The sequence below is a fragment of the Ochlerotatus camptorhynchus genome, unplaced genomic scaffold (assembly GCF_037179485.1).
Source record: "Ochlerotatus camptorhynchus isolate MF236.1 unplaced genomic scaffold, CSIRO-AGI_Acam_v1.1 ptg000493l, whole genome shotgun sequence".
NCBI classification, from domain to species: Eukaryota; Metazoa; Arthropoda; class Insecta; order Diptera; family Culicidae; genus Ochlerotatus; species Ochlerotatus camptorhynchus.
In genome coordinates this window covers 474,638-489,228 of record NW_027040978.1, presented here as the reverse complement: position 1 = coordinate 489,228, position 14,591 = coordinate 474,638, and the positions used below count along the sequence as shown (strand labels likewise).

At 43.9% G+C, this 14,591-nt stretch overlaps 1 protein-coding gene across 2 annotated transcripts in view; it reads right to left on the bottom strand.

Annotated features, from left to right (window-relative positions):
• LOC135712558 (probable serine/threonine-protein kinase tsuA) overlaps positions 1–14,591 on the bottom strand; it is a 466,235-nt gene that overhangs the window by 17,921 nt on the left and 433,723 nt on the right. For both annotated transcript variants that reach the window (XM_065235520.1, XM_065235521.1), the window contains exon 4: positions 1,949–2,737. In XM_065235520.1, coding sequence (XP_065091592.1) covers positions 1,949–2,365 — 417 coding nt within the window. In that variant the 5' untranslated portion in view covers positions 2,366–2,737. The remainder of the gene's footprint in view (positions 1–1,948; positions 2,738–14,591) is intronic.

Below are 14,591 nucleotides of genomic sequence, written 5' to 3'. Positions count from 1 at the left end.
GATGAAATGGTAACTGGAACTTTGAGATCGGCTTTGGCCGAGGCTCGTTGGATACGATTATAGATTATAAATGAAGATTATATTTAATGCTACGTGCTCGGAGCTGCTGTTGCTGTTGCAACGACGAGAAGCAGAAGCCAGGCGCTTCTGCCTCGGCGAAGCATCTAATGAAAGTTTATTATCTCACTGAACCGTCCACGTCCTGGCAGGCAGCCTGCAGACCCGTATGAATGACGATGATTTACAACTGTGGCATCTTCCGCGTAAATCAAACAACCCACCATTCACAGCGTGCGGGATGACACAAACCAGTTCCATCCATCCATCCGTTCCCTTCCTCAATCAATTAACGCGCCGCACGAAAAGCGAAAGCGTCCATTTCAAAGTATAGAGGATCAGGAACGCACAAAGTAGTAGGCTCTTACTACTCAATTTCATCCTCAAGTCGGAACCTACTGCGATCGCTTCGCCCGCAGCTGTCAAACTTTCGACGACCTAATTAATCGACTTGGGCCACCGCCGCCGGCCAGGGAATAATGTTCTTGTGCCGTCTAATTGGATGGTGCTTGAAGGGATCCGATTAAAATGCGATTACAAGTTGCACGGATTGGAGTTCCAGCGACGAGCGCCCGGGATTGCGTGCAGTATGGCAATTAATTAGATAAGTTTCCATCCAGCATTGCCGACGAATGGTTGTTTGGATTGAGCGGCTATTCGATACGAATCGTTTCCTTCAGGTGCGCTTGGAATTTGTTCGTATCACGATTTTGACCCGAAGGGTGGGAAAAATATTAGAATTCTTTTTCGAAAATTTTACTGTTTTTACCATCCAAAGCAAGTCGTTGAAATGTCACAATTGCAAAACACGATGGCCGCGCACGCACGCACTGGGTGCAATCGAGTGCTAATCGAGTTAAATGAAATCTAGGCTGCTTTGCTTGATTTTATACCCGCTAATCACCATTATCAGCTCTGCATGTTCATCGACATCGTCGTCATCATAATCGATGGAGTGCAATGAAGTAATCGTTCCACAGTACCTACCTACTAGACAACTGGCAGGAGCCCATGTTGCTGGGTAGTCATGGTATCATAATTATTTAAGCATTACACTGGGCCTACTGCGGTGATGATGGTGCGCTGCCATGCGCCCAGACGTCCGCTGACGGTTATTAGTGTCGTCGTTTATGTCAACAGATTAAAGCCTCGCAAAGGTGTAATGAAATGATTGGAATTTGTTTGCGATAAACAAATTTGTAAATATTGCACATAAGTGGATTACTCGCGGGAGGCGAGCACATTCAGCTGGGCATTAATTGCTGCAGGTGGTGATTCCGGACGGGATGCACGATTGCCACGGAATCGTGTTCCTTGTTTGGACTCATATAAAGTCTATGGAGAACCACCACAATTCCCGCGAATTAAATGTTTTCGGCTGCCCAGATTCGTATCACCTATGCGTTCACATGTAAGCTTATAATGAGCAGCTAATCACTAAAATTCGCAATTAGCAATCCGCAAAAAAAAATCCGAATCGCAATCCGAACCACACCCATCTTCTAGTTCAATGTCAAACACCATGCTGGTGCTCCGCTTCGACGGAGCTTTGAAAAAAATTGAAGCATTATTGACCCAATTAATATCGATTGAAACAGCAATTTAACAATTACCGACCACTTTTCGTCGGTCGTCGTTGTTATGCCGGTTAGAAGGAGGGGTATGAGGAGAAATGCATCCAACATAAACCGACAACGACGCCGAAGTGCTTTGATCAAGGTGAGCTGTAGTAAGTGAGTGCGTGAAATAAAAAAAAAAATCAAAGTAGACAGCGAAATCAAAAAGAGCCACTCAAAGCACGAGAGTTGAGTGCACTCTCTCATCGCCAACTTTGGTGATGATGAAGATGATGAATGCATTCCCAAAAAAAAAGAAAGATGGTGGCACTCACCTGATCGAATCCTTGCAACGGTTGATTACTGCCGGGGCCATTATTGTTATTGTTGCTGGGGCCACTCCCGGAGCCCGCCTGACTGCCCGTCGACTGACTTCCATTAATGGGTTCCGGACCGCCGTTTTTGGAACCGCCTCCACCCGTTCCCGGACCGCCGGGCGGTCGGTCGGCCGCCGACGGGATACTGGGCTGTCCTCCTGTCGCCGTGCTGCCCGTTAACGTTGCGGTCGTCGTCGTTGCCGTCGCCGTCGACGCCCTTCCTCCTCCGGTTGCTCCGTTGACGGTCATTTCCGCAGCGGCCGCACCGCCAACAAAGTCGAAAAAATCTGTCTTTCCCAGATCCTCAGGCCGAAACGATTCACTTATGTCCATGCCCGATGAAGTCATTATGCCATTCGTGATGATTTCCAACATAAATATGTCCGATTGCACTTTGCGCTGCGAAATGCTGCACCAGATAACGACTAAACGGTTCTTGCCACTTGCTTGATCGAAAAAATAAAAATAAATAAAAAACCAAGCAGCGAAGACCGATTGAGATTACGAAAATTTAAATGTTTTTTAAATTGATACGCGTCGGGTTTCGGGGCGTAGCAGGCCGCGAAGGTTTGCTGTTTATCGAAATTAATGACGTCGTTGCCGAGTCGTCGCAGTTGGCCGGCGGTTGTCGGTTGCTTTGGTGGTGCTGGTGATGATGATGACGACGACGACGACGGTTGGCAGTGGCAGCAATTGATGGCAGTGATGCATTTTCCGTTGAGCTGATGGTCTTCAGGTGGTGCACGTCTGGAAGAAGGCGGGAAAGAAGGGGGCACATTAACCAAAATGAAAATGAATGCTAATGAGAATGGATTTGCGATCGTAAGCTCGATCGTGAGAGTTTGGTTGGGAGGTTTCTGGAAAAGTTTAAGCTGTGGGCAAGTCGGATGTTGACATTTTAAAGTAAATAATTGAACAGTCTCGGTTATTGGCGAACGGATCAAGGGCAATTTCGAACGGTTCTCTTTAACGTCTTATGAAATATCCGTAGAATACAGTAGAATTCATTCAATTAAGTCTTGAATTAGTAGTATTTCAAAGGGGTAATCAACTCTACACACTGTGCCAAAGAACAACGAGGCACACTGTTGGGCACGTTTAAGGCACATGTTGACGCATATGACTCAATCAATATAAAATAAAATAGCAACACTGTTGAATACTGACTTTTTTCCAATCGATATTTATTCATTGCCGTGGTTACTACTTTGTTTACTCCAAAGTGAAGTTAGTGCTTGTAAAAAAATCCCATGCGAAGTGGACTCCTAATAGGACCTGTCGGACCAATGATCCGATCGAATACTATCGGTCCCCTTTGGAATGTGTTTATTAAGTCATAAAAAAATCCTTTTATTTTTTAGATTCTCAGATCAACTGAACCTTCAGAATACCGGTGACAACAATCTGGAAATTCGTCATTTGACCGGTTCCCAACTTGAAGCTAGTTGCCCCGATTGTTACTGAAGATATTCCAATCAATCTGTCCTGAAGCAACATGATCCTGAATATGATCATTCGTGGTGGCAGTCTATGAAGAATGGAAGCTAGCAACAGTTCTCCGGCCGGATCATCTGTAGAGAACTGGGTGTCACCCTTTATGAAAAGAGCTCGCGTACTCTTCTAGAATGATACCGAAAGCAGCACCAAGCTGAATCTTAAAGATGAAATTAGAATAAGGTTATAGATTAGATTCTGACTGAAGACTACTTCCAGAAATGAACAACTGGGTTGTCCATATATTGGATGTGATAATTGTAATAGTGTTAGCATGAGATTTTGTGGTGCTGTTGCTGTGAAAATGATCATGCCATGGCTGTTTCACTGCTAGCAAATGGTGATTGTGTTTCTGGGTTTTTTTTTCATGCTGGTTGAATCAGTAGATCAATAGACACGTTCTGTTGGTTCACTGCGAAAAGGATGGAATGAGTATTAGCAACCGGTGGCAACTAACGATTTTAAATTGGCTCACTACTTGACTAGCCTATTGGTCCCAAGCAAATCGATTACGTACCCCATTCTAGTTCCTGATGAATGTGGGCGTCTTAGTGGAATACCTGTATAATGAGAGAGAGAAGGATTAGTATTTTCCATTTAATTCCACTACTTTATTTGCTTATCCTTGACAGATACGCGTATTTCGTCTACAATGTGCAGACTTCTTCAGTGTCTTGTACTAATACTCGACTGAGGTCAGTCGAGTATTAGTACAAGACACTGAAGAAGTCTGCACATTGTAGACGAAATACGCGTATCTGTCAAGGATAAGCAAATAAAGTAGTGGAATTAAATGGAAAATACTAATCCTTCTCTCTCTCATTATACCATTCTAGTTGATATTCTAGTACTACACTATATTTGTTTTGATTCGCTATGAAAGTTTGACAGATAAAATTAGGGGTTCTTGGATTTTCCTATGTGTCGAGGGGTGCATTGATTAGCTTGGGACCGAAGATAGTACCAGAGCTGAGCCAAAAAGTTGAGCACGTTGCTTCGGGACCTTCTGGTCTTAGAGTTACCTCTATGGTATTAGCTTGTGTCTCACTTCCTACAATATCTTTGAAAGGCCAACCTGTAAACTGCAGCAAACTTGTCAACACAAACAATCACGAAAGTCATTATAAATTTAGGGTTATCAAACATATGCGATGTTGACACGTTACTTGGCACACTTCGATATGATCGGCACAGTGCTTGGTACAGCTTTCGGCTCAGCTAAAACGCTCGGCACAGGCTAAGGGGTGCAGAATTGAATACTCCTTGAGTATTTCTTTGAAAATTGTTATGAAATTTATCTGAATCCTCTGTATAATCCCGAATACTCTTATGGTTCTCATGGAAAACCTCTCAATATCCCATTTAAGTTTTCTTAGGTACCCTTAGAAAACATCCAAACTCCTCCCTGGATCATCATATGATAAGCGCTTCGATCTGACCTAAGATGCCCTTTGACTGGTGACAAGCTCTCTTGAATAAACTTTTCTGAAATGCCCGATATTGGCATGAACTTATCTTTGAACCTAGTGCAGCTAAATCCGTTATGTTTTCTAACTCCTCTTGGATTGTTTCTTTTTTCGAATGACTGCTGAATACGAAACATTTGCATGCTTCAGAAGCGGGCTTGAAGAACTCTGGAAGACGTTTTTGGACATTCAAAAGCTACGGTTTCCCAGATAACAAACTTTCGTAACGTATATTTTTGAAAATCACGAAAGTCCTTTAAACATTGAACAGTTCCACGCCAAATGAGGAATCGATCTGATGGGACCTTCTCCGATTTGCTTGAAACTTTGCACAATTGTTTGTTATGAGTTGGGAGGCAATGCTATCCTTATATCAACATGAAGCTTTAGTGCGATAATTTACTACCTAGAGAAAGCTCTAAATATGATAGATTGATAGTTCCGCAAATTGAAAAAAAGTTGGAATTGAGGTAAGAGCCATTTATGCGACAATAATAATCAAACGCACACTCTTTACCTCCTTTAGCTCATACGTTGATGGGTGAGGTATTTCCTAAAGGTAGGTCCTTTAGGTGGTGATAAACGTCGCTAGCACTATTCCACAGCCTAAAGGCCCAAGCGCAATGACGGCGGAAGCGGAACGGCAATGGCAGCGGAAAAGCCCGATCTAAGTAAGCCTACTTGTCTGATTGAAAACTAGTTACAACCAAATCGACTTCGGTTAGGCATCTTGATGTCATTTGTGACAACTGTCAAACTTTCCGTTTCCGTTCCGCTTCCGCCCACATTGCGTTTGGGCCTTAAGACAGTATATGAGCAAGTCAAACGCGCACTCTTTTGTCTGTGGATTTGAGGAAATACCTCAAATACCCCCATCCATCAATGTATGAGCTACTTAAAGGAGTGTGAATTTGTTAGAACATACTAAGCGCTTTTATAATTGTTCAATAAAACTTCATTCGTTACTTGGGCTCTAACTTGAGTAGACGTTTCTATCAGGTTATGGGCCCAGGGAAGTTTCCATAGTTACGGCCGTTGTTACCAGCCGAAAGTGAATTTTTTTTCTCGAAGTCACCAAAGAAGCAAAGCCATGGGAAGAACTCGGCGTTCCGAAGATAACTTGGAGCCTTCTGGAAACCGAACTGGTGGCACTTCAATACAGAATGCGTCAGTGGTGAAAGATGGGAGGATTCCAAGCGGCAGTATTTTGCTTCCGGTGGTGCAGAAACTCAAAGGACGGGGAACTATGTACGTGACCTGGACCTTTGCGATGCGGATGGTGATGATCCACGAGAGAACCTGCCGCGCAGTAGATTCCCCGGAAGGTGTTCAAGTCGACCAGGATTTGTCGGACAGGGCATTGGTAACCATCTGCCTTAGTATTGAACCGTACAACTACAGCCTTGTCCAGCGGGCCAAGACTGCGAAGGAGGCCTGGAACAGTCTGAAAACGGCGTGTCAAGACTGCGGACGATACCGGAAGATAAGCTTGCTGAGGAAGTTGGAGCTGGAAGATTGTTCGTCCGTCGAAGAGTACATCGAGGAAATCATGCCCACGAGCCACAAGCTGGGAGAAATTGGTGTCGTGTTGGATGATGAGCTCAGGTGAAATCAAAAATTATTCAAGACGTCGCCATGGATACCAATGTCAAGTCAAGCGGTGCTGCCGGAGCGCTAGCCACTCGTGAAAGGAAGTTCCAGAAGAAGAAGGATAAGTCCGGTGTACAATGTTTCAAATGCGAGCGTTCACGCGTCCGAGTGCCAGGTGAAGCTGAAGTCGAAGCCCGAGAAAGGATTCCATGAAAAGCAAACGGCTTTGATGGCGTGCATGAAATCGAAGCTGGAGACTGAAGACTGGATTATGGATTCAGGAGCAGGACGGCACATGTGTAAATCCGAGCAAGCATTTATCAACAAAAAAGAAGTCTCGCAGAGCATTTGTGTGGCTAATTCAACCGAAGTTCCTGTTCCGGCCGTCAGCAGCGTCAAACTGGATTCCGATGTAAAAAGTATGTGCAGTACTCTAGATATCGCTGATGTTCTGTTCGTTCCAGACCTAGCGTTCAACCTGCCCTCGGTGGCCCGTATTTGCGAGAAGCGGTACCGGATCAATGTCTCGAGGAACTTTTTCGATGTAGCCAGCGAGTCCACCGGTGAGATCATCGCGACCGGTACGGAGGTGGATGGGCTATGGGTAAAACCCGGGGAGAATCTGGAGCTGTGGCATAGACGGTTCACCTGGATCTGGACAGTGTGAAGCCGTCAATGGTTGCTGGGATCGAAGTCCGTGGCCAGGACATACCAACGTGCATCGAGTGTGCTGAAGGTAAGCATCACAAGTAACCGTTCAAGTCGGTGAGTAGGCGATCCACTGAATTGCTGGAGCTGGTCCATTCGGACCTATGCGGACCAATGGAGACGACAACGGAACCGAGTATGTCGGAAATCAATTCGAGCAGTTCTTGAAGGTATGCGGCATCCGTGACGAGACATCGGTTGCCTACAATCCGCAACAAAACGAACTTGCGGAAAGGATGAACCGGACGATCGAAGAACGCGCCAGATGTTTGCTCTTCGATGCTGGATTGAACATGCGGTTTTGGGCTGAAGCAACCTCAACGGCGGTATTCTTGATTAACAGATCGCCAACAAAAGGTAAGCAAATGACACCAATTGAAGAATTCACTGGAACGGTGCCAGACGTTTCAAATGTACGAGTTTTCGGATCGAGGGCGATGGCGTATGTCCCAAAAATTAATCGGAAGAAATGGGATCCGAAGTCGAGGCCGTGTATCCTGGTTGGGTATGCTGACTGTTCCAAAAGGATACCGAGTGTACGACTCAACAACGAGGCAAGAATTCGTGAATCGTGATGTGATCATCCTGAGCTAAGAGACGGAGCACCCGGAGCGGACCGGGGAACCAGAGCAGGCAGATGATGAAGAAGACGATTCCGATGCAGTTGTATTGCAGCAGTTTAGTGCGCTCCCTCCGCAATCAACTCGGAACGTTTTTCAACCTACCACGAGGCGCAGCGCGAGGGAGCGCAATGTACCTGGCAAGTATTCTGACTTTAAGGTGACGTACAGCGATCCTTCCTCGAAATCTTGCCCTTCCACAGGACCATCATGGCCAAGTGAGGCCAGCGACGTTCATCACTGCGCTCCCGGTACACGAAAAGGAAGAAAATGTTGGACCGCAACACGATTCTGGGCACAGGGACTGGGAGCGCCCAGTCAGTGGCATGTGGAGCAATAATTCAATTAGCAATGGTATGTTTCCGTCATCCTCTACTCCACAGATTGCTAGCGAATCCGAGACGCTTCAGCAGGCATTGGAACGACCGGTCGGCGATGACTGGATCGGCGCAATGGAGGCCGAGCATCGGTCGTTGTGCGATAACGACACATGGGACCTTGTCGATCTACCGGCGGGACGGAGACTCAAAAATAAGTGGGTGTATTCGCTGAAGACGGGTCCGAATGGCTCCATCGAATGACATAATTGATGGTGATTAAAGGGTATTCCCAAGTCAAAGGCGAGGATTACGACGTAACGTATTCTCCGGTGGAACGGTATGCAACCGTGCGCTACTTCTTGGAAATGGCAGCCAAATACGATCTGCTGGTGTACCAAATGGATGCGGTGACTGCATTCTTGCAGTGTGAACTTCATGGAGAGGAGATCTACATGAAACAACCGGAAGGGTTCCGGGACGCGCGAGAACCGACGAAGTTGTGCCGACTGTACGGGTTAAAACAGGCGAGCCGTATCTGGAACCAGAAGGTGGATTGGAAACTCAAGGTGACGGAAAGGTGATCATCATTTCAGTCTATGTGGACGACTTGCTACTGTTTTCCAACGATCAAGCCCTGGTGGATGAAGTCAAGCATCAACTGTGTTCAGAGTTTCAAATGAAGAACCTGGGGGACGTCAAGCACATCTTGGGACTCCGGGTCAACCGATCCGATGGCATGGTAGCCATAGACCAGGAGCATTACATTGACAAACTTCTGCAGCGATTCCGGATGGAGGGATCCGCTTCTTGGCCACTGAAAAACTTGTCTTGATTTCATCGAGGTGTTTGCACCGATGCCAAGGCCAATCATACCGGAACTGCATCGTTCGGCAGCGGAAATTTCAATTTTTCCTGATTAATTATTCCTCCGAGCTCAGTCTCCAAATGGATTCGAACAGACAAAACAAAACATTTGAGGTTGCCAGAATATGCATTATTCACAAATAAAAACAGTCGGCACAGTGTGGCACACTTGGGACACACAGGAAAAATAAAAAACTGGGACAAAATAAGTGTGTAGAGTGACAAATTATGCAAAGTTTCATGCAAATCGTAGAAGGTCGAGCCTGAAACTCATTATTTTTTTTTGCTAATTGACCTGGAAATACTCAATTCTTTTTGCTTTTTCAGAAGATCTATCTCTTGTAACCTTCGTCATCAGTGACAAATTTTATCACCAATTTAATGTATCTCCAATCAGCGTGTATCGTATCTTTCGTGTTTTGTTTTATTTTGCCACCTTAACCGGTAGCCTCTGGCCAGTGTTGTTAACTTTCATACAGTACAATCCGTAGATGGATAAATTTGTTTCCACTGCATTGCTAAATGTTATAGCCGCTTTCCAAAAAACAGTCAAAGGGGTGAGTCTAAATTTTTAGAATCGGAAGAAATCTTCTGAGATTTAAAAAAGAATCCGTAGTAAATCAAATCCGTAGATCCGTAGTAAATCAAATCAAATCGACAATCAAATGCATTGTTTACATTAGGCACTCGTTTACCCTCTCGTTTGTATGACTGATATGTAAAATAAGTAAATAACTTGCTTTTACCCAGGATATTCTGCATTACAAGTTGACGTCATCATTAACCTTTTATGGACCACCCAGAGTCCATTATAGGATTGATTACATCCTATGATAGACCGTCTAGAAGAATATAGATAATGACCGATAGGGTTGAATCAGAAATCAGCTAAAATGTCTCATATTTGGATTATAAATGGTCCACTATATGAAACATGCGAGATTCGTGCAGTAATTTTGCCCCTTTGTTTGTTTGGCAGCTCCAGACGTGCTTCTTATTAAAATGAGTTTTGACGTAGGATTACTTCATTCGGCAACATATTGAGGGTGCATTTTCAAAAAACCAAAATCAACCGCGTTACGAAAAGTGGTCAGGTTTTCTCCACTTATAATTCTGTCAACAGCGGATGGATTTTAATTTTAAACAAGCCAATCGATTGGAAATTTTTCTATAATTGAAAATTTCTCAAATGTCCAAATGTTGTAATGGTGATCAAAATTATCACCGATTTTCTGCAAAAAGGACTTCCCTAACACAGATTTCAAAATCAAATTCCATCCGGTCTCACCGAACGGTGCTTATTCAAACACCGTGTGTGGTGGTGTCCGAAAGGCTGCCCGCAAGCAGCGAGTTGCAGCCCACATGAGCGTTCATTCACCGAAGAAGGAGGAAGAAGCTGCACTGCTACTGATCGGATTCAGTAGCTTTTCTTGAGTTGCTGTGGGCCATCTATGCCAAGCGCGTCACCCTCGTTCCAAACAACATACAGCTCGCCAGTCTCATCTGTTTTGAACACCCTAATAGCTAAGCATTACTCAACCATCACGACAAAACGGTCCTTTTCAGGACCACCATAAATTGGTTAAAGAGTGTTTTCTGGACACTTGTCAATGTCATCAATCGGATGTTAGTTCCCGCAAGTTTAAATCTAACATACCATGTATTTATTAAGTGGTCTGCTCTTGATCCAGATATACCCCAACAAACAATTTGAGTTGATCATCAGCTGAATAAGCTATTTTTTAGCTGAAGAAGCTTGTTTTTGCCTGAATAAGCTCTTATTCAACATTCAATGTTTGTTGGGACGTCAATCGATAGGACATTTTTCTACGAATCTGTTAAAATTAAGACTATCAATTTTCAAAAGGTCTCTATTGAGCACCTCAAAAACATAACTCTCAACTGCTTCCGTATTTCAACCTATCGAACTTTTTAACTGATAACGAGTTACTCTTTACTTTACTTTTGTTATTACATCAAAACCGAGGAGGGCGACTCTATCTACGCTGCAGGAAAGATTGTGTTGTGCTGTGGCTAGCTACTCGCACGCTGAGTAGATAGAAAGAAGATTGATGACGATTCTGAAGATTTCCTGCAAAAAGATGATGCGCGATGCAAGTAGATGCGAGAAATGCAAGAAGGTTTTTCGAAGATTGATTCGCTAGTGTGAGATTTTTTGAGCATCTAAAATTGAGATTTAGATGTGTCACCCGCCTCAATCAAAACTGCCTTTCGTTATTCTACGTCAAATCAAGGGTCGTGTCTTGGATACAACCTCTTACTTTTAATCCTTGTTTCAAAACAGTATTTAACCAATGTTTGTCATGAATTTGATGCAGATTAGTTGGATAAGATGTCTTCCGATGGAGTTTACCGATAAATCGCTTCAGTTAGTTTTTTTTATTGAAACTGCAATTATCCGTAAGTAGTCCTAATTTATTCTGATTAGGTAATGAATTATTCTCATGGGCATGGTTGACCGCCCCCAATTGCTACTCCATTATTGCCAGATCACCTGCAATTACTCAGAGAATCAACAGAGATGATGATTGGAACTAGTTTCATCCTAAATGTGTTAAAACTGGTGATTACAATCTTTATAATAGATAATCAAGGGTGAAAAAGTCTTTCAAAGTCCCTGAAATTTAAAATTTCATATCCATTTTTGGAAGTCCGTGAACCTTACCGGTCTAAACGGGGCCATTAGCACAAATCTTGCAAACAAAGGGAATGTACCGTAGACCGCCGGTAATCTGACCATTCTTAATCTGAACGAACACTATTTAGTTTGAACCCCGTGGATCTGCAAGCCATGCGAACTAAAAATGTCTCAAACGTCATTTAGCACATGGCATGGAGTAAAGCGAAACGGAACGCAGAATCAAAACAAAACAGCAAATAAGGCTACCAGAAACTCGCTTTTCTGCTGGTCATAGGGTTACTAGAAGTTCAAATTAAAAATGAACCCCGTTTTTTCTCGAAACGTCGTTCAGATTAACGGGGGTTCACGGTGCTTTGATTTTTTGTTAGATATTTTGAAATTGAATTAATTGGGATCCGAGAGAACTTTTTGAGATATCAGACAAAGGCTGTTACATTTAGTGAATTTTCACTTAAATTTGACAGGTGGAATATTTTCAAAAATAAATTCCAGTTATTCCACCAGACTTATTTCTGACCGACAATGAATCAATTTTGACAAACACCTTTTCGAAAATCGAACGATCAATAACAGATGGATTTTCGAACATTTGTATTTATTTTCGAAGTGTCAAATTTAAGTGAAAGTTCATTAAATAGAATACAGCCTTAAGGAAAAATCCCAGCAGCACACTTCAGTTGATAAATTTATTTCCACTCGGCAAATCGGTTGTGGATACTTCTATACGACGTGTTTGAGTTGCTGCAACTTTTCGTGATTGAAGAGTGTCTGGACCTGTGACCCGTGAATAAATCAAAATATTGGGAATATTTCGAAATATATTGAATTGTCTTGCCCCTTGTCGGTTGGTTCGGCTGGCTTTGGAATTTTTTTAAAATCTTAGACCTTTAAAAATGAAATGCTTGAAGAAATTTTCAAGATTTTAAAATGAAGATTCAGATGTCGGACTTGGATAATTTTCCAGATTTCAGATTTGAATATAAATTACCAAAATAAAGGATATTGGTAAATTTTCGAGGCTCTTGGCATGATTCTGGCATTTCATGGCATTTCCATGATAATTTCTGAAGAATTTTGATGCGAACAGAACTTTTGAATAGTTCCGGAGGAATTCTGAGGAGTATTCAAAGGGAGTTCAGTTTGGAATTCCAATTTAGTTTTGAGAAGCATTCAATGGTAGTTGTGAGGAGAACTTCAAGGGAAATCTAAGGAACACTTCCAAGCTAATTCTGATGGCCTCTTGATTTATGGTAAATGTTCGGAAGAATTCTAATGCAGCTATGGAAAGAATTCGTAGGTAGCTCTAAAATTCAAACCAAGAGAGCTTAAATGTAATTCTAAGGTCAATTCCAAGATGAGAAGAAACAACAGATGAAAACTCACCTACCGCATCAACCAAAACTGACTAAACCGAACTGCTGAATCAACCAAAACCTCCAGAATGCCGTCCCCAGTCAAGAACCCGCAAAGATTCGCTGCAAATCCGGACCGGAAATCTACATACAATCGTGACTCATCAATAAAAACCGATCCGAGCCAGGAGGCGCAGAGCGAGAGCACAAATTATGCAGTGCAGAAAGTGCACTCCACGCAATCGCCTGCTTTTCTCCGCTATCGTTATTACTATCGTTACTATTACCATTTCCGTTGTGTCATGGATTGCTAAGATGACGGTGTTTTGTTTAGCACCCGATTGAGATGTTCCGCAGCTGGTCGCCTCTGTCATCACACATGCAATGTGCACAGTGCAGGTGGCAAATTTGCATCGTAATTGTCCGTTTGAATGGTGTTTTGTTTGGAGCGGTTGCCTTTCCCTGTGAAATGGAATATCTACAATGCAAATATTGATTTGTCTCTCTTTGCCTTGCTGCTGCTGCTGCTGTTGCGTCCTGAGGATGATTTCCGGTTGTGCATTTTGTGTAGCGGTGCTGAATTGCGATTCGACACACCGTGAATCGACCGTAATTTTATTGCTCACATTTTTTTTAGCGCTCATTGATCTGGAAACAGAATGGAGGCAAGATTTGGCCCACAACCAAACATAAATCTATGATCTAGAATCGACGCGAAGGCGTGATCGCCCGGGGCATGATTTGCCACGGCAACGCTATTAGCAGGCGACGGCTGTATCCCGCGGTCATACCGAGCCACGTGACCAACCGAAAACGGCTCTCTAGTGTCATGTTATCCGGTTTTGATCATAAAATAAACATCGCGTGGCCAGATGGACGGACAGCGCCAACTACACCCGCTCCCCCCCACCCAACGTCGGTTGGACAGTTATGGAAATTTTTTGCACCAAGGGAGTGGAAAGCACGATAATGATGATAGCGGGCGCGCTCGTCTTTCGTAATCACCCCACTAGATGGCACGGCGATAATGATAATAATCATTGCTTCTTTGGCGTCGCTCGTTGTGGGTTTTCTTCATCGTTTCGGAGCGGCCAAACTAACTTTAACTAACCAGCCGGGCCAGGGAGGCAACCGATTGATGGATTAGCCCACTTTTTTGCGCTTTCATTCCGTTGTCCAACGGCAGCCTGGTCGCACAGCTGGAAACCGCCGCTGTCGTAGGACAATAACCAATAGACAACGACGCGTCGTCATCGTCCGGGGGTGCATTCAGCCTTGCGACGACCATCGTTCGTCACAAAAATTTGGTGCGGCATGACGGGCCAGTTAGTGTGGTGGTCGGTAGTTGTTGTACTCCGCCCTCCCCTGCCGGGCAAACGAAATCTGGCTGAAATGGAAATAAATCTATCAATCAAGCCGGCACAGCGCAGCGCTCACGGTTTGTTTTTGAGACCTTTTTTTCCGCTTCATTCAGGAGGGCTTAATATGGTTGATTTTGAGTTGACCACCACACAATGCCCGAGAT